We start from the raw sequence: 6,324 nt of genomic DNA, 5'->3' as shown, positions 1-6,324 counted from the left end.
ATTCTTTTGTTCTAGCAACATTTGTTTATTCTTTGCTTTCCTAACTAACGTGAACTTAATAAAGAAGCGACGGAGTGAACTTCTCTTAGAGAGGAGGGCTAAATCCAGGTTAATGTCCCGGTGCGAAAGCAGTTGGTTCCATAAATGAAACAGTAGTACTTCACACTTCTACAGATAGTTAAGAGCGTGGTAACTCATTCATTGGGGTAAGAGAGCTTACCCTGAAATCAAGAAGGTGCTAGGATGGCGCTTAATGCGGTGGTGTTTGAAGAGGCTAATATCAATACCAGGTTCTACAGATAGTTAGGATACTTGGTATGAAGTCTCCAGCCGAACTTCTCTTGGGCCAAAGGGAGTTCAAGGTGCCTGGCGTGGTGCTATCATCACATTGATCTACCCGCCCTTCTATTCCCTTCCCTAGCTTTCGTGTTTGAGTAGTAGCGCCAGATTTCGATTCGGATGCAAACTTAGCACAATGCCCGGTAAGCTAAACACTCGATTCTACATCTCCGGGAATGCAACGAACTTCTACTTCTAGATAGGTCTAATAGATAGACTGACTAATCACATATAGATAGACTAATCACCCGCGGCTCGGCACTCTTTCCTAGCTTGATTCAAGACTACCAACTTCACATACGATCTGGCTTCTCTTTCTACGAGAATATGCATTTGAGAAAAGAACACGAATCGTGAACACGTCACTGCATACCCAACCTTTCTAATTCCACTCTTGCTTGACTTGCTGCTCATTGTCTCACTAGGGAATTGGCTGACTTCCTTCCTCTTCATTTTGCTTTTCAGAAGATAGAGCTCCAACGAAGGCAAGAGGTTTGACTTTCAGAAAGCTAAAGAAGACGTGTGAGTTGGTTAAGTGGGAAGGAACTGAGCAAGGAGGTCCAAAAAGGAGAATGGAAGATGGTAGCACAGTGATATGCTGTGTCAACTGTGGTGAAAGAGAGCTTACCCTGAAATCAAGAAGGTGCTAGGATGGCGCTTAATGCGGTGGTCTCCACCCGCGAATGCACTTAGAGCGGCTTCAGGACCTGATTTAGACGTGACAGAATCAAACTAAGATCATGAGGATCAGTAAGCATGGTCCACCAGAGCGAGTCTCTTTGGGAAGCCAGTGAATTAACATACCGAGAGTGCAAAGGCCCGGCACTCGAGTCAACGGTGAGAAATAGTTCCTTCGACCGGGGAAGAAACCATAGGTAATGATTGGCTTCTAGCGATTCATCAAATAGGTATGTATCTTAACACCGCGGTCTGACTTCCTATGACTCAAGGTACGTAATTCCAGTTCGAGACTGTACATGTAAAGGAAGAGACGCTGAAGACTGCCTTTTCTTCATGAAAGATAGATTCATTCCATCGTAAGACAGAACAAAATACTACTAGCCAAAGCCTACTTCGGCACATGAAGGAAGTGAGCAACAGCCCTTGGGCATGAGGCGGGTAAGATATGCCTAATCTATTGGGCCGAGAAATACTTCTTTCCCATGGGTACAATATTGGAAATCTTTGTTGCGAAAGAGAGATTTGGTAGGCGGAATGGAGCTCACATCTTATGAACGGAGGAAGCGAAATCCTTAACACTTATTCACAGCAGTTCTTATGGGCGTTCGTGATAAGCTTATCCGCTTCCTTTCGCCGGTAGTGTGAATCTTCTCGAAAGCGCACAGCATAGTCCAGTCAGTGTAGCCAGGGCATCATGAATATCAGAATAGGACGAACGAACCGGACCCCGCGGATATCTTTGCTTCGGAACAAAACAAAACCCCGCAATCAAATAGATTGTCCCAAGGGCGCCATATTCTAGGAGCCCAAGTTATGCTATTGAAAATTAGTTCCTCTAGCAGTTCCGGTTTGAGCATTCCGTTCCCTTTTTCAAACTCCACTTCTTTTCATATAGCAATCCCTGATCAAAGAGAGAACAATATCCATTTCAAAACATTTCTAACGGATTCCTTGGTTCGGACCGACGAAGTAATGGCACTCGATTATTATCAACCTGGCTGCAATCTTTTTCTGTCCTTCTATAACCAGCACAACACCTCAGTTGGCTATTAAATATCTACCGGTGTATAAACCCAACCTTAAATATCTGATGCCTATCCCTTGTCAAGCTACCTATCCCTACGAAAAAGCAAGCCTACTTACTACGTGTTTTCCTCTATTGGCAAATACGCATATACTGACCTACTCACGTGCATATCTTGCATAAAGCCTTCCCCTAAAAAAACAAACTAGCCCGTATCTTCCTAGTCCTTGTTGTCGTTGAATCTGGCGCTTTAGGGGCAGAATGTGTGATTGATTCCAGCGAGAATACATAATCTCTTTTTCCGCTGCATAGCCCGAACAACACCAATATCGGGACACCCATTATAAGAAATCAGCAACTCGAATAATCGTACCAAACGGGATGTCATTCACTAGATCGAGCAATAGTAACAAAGCGAGTAAGAGGTTTTTTCCTAACAATGCGTGGGGGTATTTACTTCTCCATGCGTCATGAAAATGGGATAAAGAATCCAATTGGAATCGAGGGCTCGAGTCTAGTGGAGTAGTGAGGGTAGCAAAGCAGCTTGTTACCCTTGTATGGTTAATAGGAAGGAATGCTCTTTTCAGCCAAAGACTACTAATTTCTCATTTATTAAATTGGGTGAAGGCCTGACGTGTAATCTATCGTTAAGGGTGCCTATCAGAAATTATCACCTTTAGAAAGTAGCCTTAGAATCGAATCATCTTGTCAATCCTCACTTCAATCGTAAGTTGATTCAAGTCAGCGAGAAAGAAGGGAATTGCTTGGTTGATAGGGCCCCGCCCTTCGAGTTTGTCTCCATCCCGTACTGATTAGAAAGATTTACGCGGTTAGATCGAAATTACTTATTATCGACACGGATTGGTAACTCCTTCTACTGATAGAAAAGAAAAGAACAAGCATATTGCTTGCAAAGACTCCCACCCTATTCTTATTAGTAGGAAAGGGTCACTCACAACGGATATCATTATGGCACCCGGGCAGTACGAGATCAGGGAGCCTTCCAAAGGGCTCTATTACCTAGATTGGATAGTCAGAAGGGGCGCCCCACCCAATGTTCCGTGCTTGACTTACGAGCTCGTGTAGTAAGGCCTTGCCCTACTTCAATAAGGGCTTATGCACTCCACTCGTAAACGAGCGTTAGAGCTTTTTGAGCGAGCGAGCGAAGCCTTCCTGGAGCTTCCCCCTTCCCTCACCCGAGAATTGCATTTCCGCTTCAGCTTCCCCGGTTACAAAATTCTAAAGCTTTCGTCTCAATTCATATTTAGCCGCGAGCAATCTACGTTTGTGATCTCGTATATTTCGTCGCTTCTCCGACATCTTACTTAGTTTCCCCCTCATCTTTTAGCAAAAAGCCGCTCCACAGTAGTAAAGTCTAGTCTCATCTTTTGTATTGGCCGAAGTGACAATAGTCACATTGAACCCTCGAATATGCTCGAAGATCTCGAAATGATCTTCCAGTTCCGGGGAGAATTCGCAAAACTCCGTTTCCATAAAGAATTTGATGGAGTTTTCCCGTATTTCGACCGGAGAATCTAACATAGACATTACTGTCAAGATTCTGACCAAAAAATGGTACATTCCATGCCCTCGGAGAACGCTTTGTCGTGCAAAGTCACTGACATATCCAGTGTCTTTTTCGGACCCCAAGAATGGATTGGATCGAAACGACTTTCCTGCTTGAAAATAGGGGCCCCTTTGTGTCTGTATGAATCTCTGACCGCACAAAATCTCCATAGCCAATTTGGAAAATGGGATTCTGAAATCAGAGGCAGCTTTTGGTACTAATCTTATTTCAAACAATCCAGGAACTTCCATAACATTGGCGTGATTCAGTTTGAGCAACAGATCCTGACGTAATACATCTTCGTAATGAAAATGGAGTGGAAACATCATGGCTTTTCCGCTTTTTTTGATAATGAGCACTGTGAACTATCCGCTTCAAAAAGGATAGTTGATCGAACCGAAACCAACGTAAAGTACGAGTTATTAAGCGCCGAATCCAATAAATGTTGCTAGAACAAAAGAATGTTGAAGTCAATTTAGAAAAGTAAGTAAGAAGTGTTAGTTTCGACAATAAGCAATTCTTTCTACAAGAGGTAACATAAAATCAAGCAAATAATATGCTCACAAGCTAGTTCCCGAACAACCATTGCTTTTCTTCCGCGGTTTCTTTAGTTTCTTCTTGATTTGATTGAAGTTTAGGGAATTGGATGGACTGGTGTCTTTGGATATTATCCGTCCTACTTATGATCTTCCAATTGAACACACTAGTATTTTATGGATTCTTTCCCCGGTAGTGTAGTCATCTCCAAAAGGGATGATACATATTTATCTGTCCTAGGATGCGCCGTTCGTGATAAGCTTATCCGCTTCCTTTCGCCGGTAGTGTGAATCTTCTCGAAAGCGCACAGCATAGTCCAGTCAGTGTAGCCAGGGCATCATGAACGGATTCCTCAAGAGGAAGGTAGGGCCATATCTATCCAAGAAGAAAGACCGGGTAAACAATTATGCTACTTGACCAATGGATAAAGTATAGATCTCATGGCTGGCTACTATTCAACCACGGCATTGGGGATCGAGAACGGGGTCAAGTACGGACTTTGGCTAAGGATGGGGATCCGGTTGTGCCGTGCCGGCCCGGGAATCGGCGAACTACGCTACACGGTCGGATACCTAAGCGAACGGATAAGGGAAAGCCCGATATATTATATATAGTAATCACCTGCCAAAAGGAAAGCCTGACCGATAATAATAATAGGTCTATGCGCCGAACAAGCAACGGTATATTAGAGATAGTAAGGAGTTGTATACACGGGGGTATGCATTCATGTCACACAGAAAGCGTGACACCACCGCATTAAGCGCCATCCTACCAAACGTATAAAACAAATTGCCCAATGTTTCCAAATTAGTCCAACTTCGTCAAAATCGTATATCTCAGAGAGGTCGTATTTCTGTGGGTTGGTAGTAATGGAATCTCTAAAAAAAAGGAGGAGAAAGACCCTCGCTCACGTCGGCAGGCCCCGTGGGGGCAGTTGACGGAGGCACAAGGGCGGCTCCCTCTACCCGGTAATTGTGAACGCAAACAATAAACTACCTATTTAAGAACCAATATTTCGATTTTATATTATGTTTTTTCTTTGTCAGCTAGCACAATTTGGATTTCGAGTCCAATGCGCTAACGCTTTCTTTAGTTTTCTTGCTCTTTCTCCGGGCTTTGACCATGTCTCCCGAACAATTTCAGTACATATGGCGCAAGACGATTCCACATATATATCGAGGTCGGAATGGGATGCTTTCGGGCAGGATTATCGTTATAACGCGCCCTCTTCCGCCTATAGGTAATTTGAGAGAAGTTTCTTTTGAAGTGGATACCTCAAGGCCAAATATGGCCCGTAGTAATCCAGCTTCCGCGATATACGACGATTCACTCGCTATCTGAGGCGTTAATTTACCTACTAAAATATCACTAGTTTCTACCCAGGATCCCAACCTAACCACTCCATTTCTGTCCAAATTGCGGAGTAAATGTGCTTCTAGATGTGGTATTTCTTTAGTTATTTTTTCAGCGGAGCCTTGGCTTGTCGTATCCGTCTGAATTTCATATTTCCGGATGTGAAAAGAGGTATAAATATCTTCATATACCAAACGTTCGCTAATTAGTACTGCGTCTTCAAAATTGTAGCCTTCCCTCATTCCGCCTTTATGAGACACACAGATGTCAAATCTAAGATTTGAACTCTGGTGGGCTGGGGGTACAACCACCCTTCTAACCACCCAACCTTAGGTTGGTTCTCGGGTCGTGCGTCTTTAGGAATCCAACCTCTAGAGGTATCGTGGAATAGGTCGCAGTTCAAACCAAACTCGATTCCTATATACCAAATTCCAAATCAAATCAACCTCCTCCCCATGGAAATCTGACTATATAAACGAGGAGAACGATCCTCTGCACGGTAGAAACGACGAGAACGATTCTCATCGCTTCGCCACCGATCCCAGCGCACCTTGGAGCGGGGTCTGGATCAAACTCGAGCAAGAACCCGATGGAATTTGGAGTATTTGGGATCTCCTACTCATCCCACCTCATCCGGTCTATTAGGTTCGGGAAGCTCGATCAACCCTGAAGAAATATGTGAAGAACAACATCTTCATTTCGAAAAAGGAATATTCTTTTTCTTCTCTTTTTATCTTTCCAAAGAAAACTGCTTTTCTTGCTTGACATGACACCAGGAACAGGAGGTGGTTCCACAACTCCATTCAATACCTAAGAAAATCTC

General features: G+C 43.7%; 1 protein-coding gene across 1 annotated transcript; it reads right to left on the bottom strand.

The window, feature by feature from the left end:
- Positions 1–3,388: 3,388 nt before the first annotated feature.
- On the bottom strand, positions 3,389–3,940 carry LOC124681166 (60S ribosomal protein L5, mitochondrial). Its single transcript, XM_047216115.1, has one exon. It carries the CDS (start codon positions 3,938–3,940, stop codon positions 3,389–3,391), a length of 552 nt encoding a protein of 183 aa, XP_047072071.1.
- Positions 3,941–6,324: the final 2,384 nt, after the last annotated feature.

This window comes from Lolium rigidum, unplaced genomic scaffold, assembly GCF_022539505.1.
Source record: "Lolium rigidum isolate FL_2022 unplaced genomic scaffold, APGP_CSIRO_Lrig_0.1 contig_34818_1, whole genome shotgun sequence".
Taxonomy (NCBI): domain Eukaryota; kingdom Viridiplantae; phylum Streptophyta; class Magnoliopsida; order Poales; family Poaceae; genus Lolium; species Lolium rigidum.
Note: the sequence above shows the minus strand (reverse complement) of the source record. Positions and strands in the feature narration are given on the sequence as shown.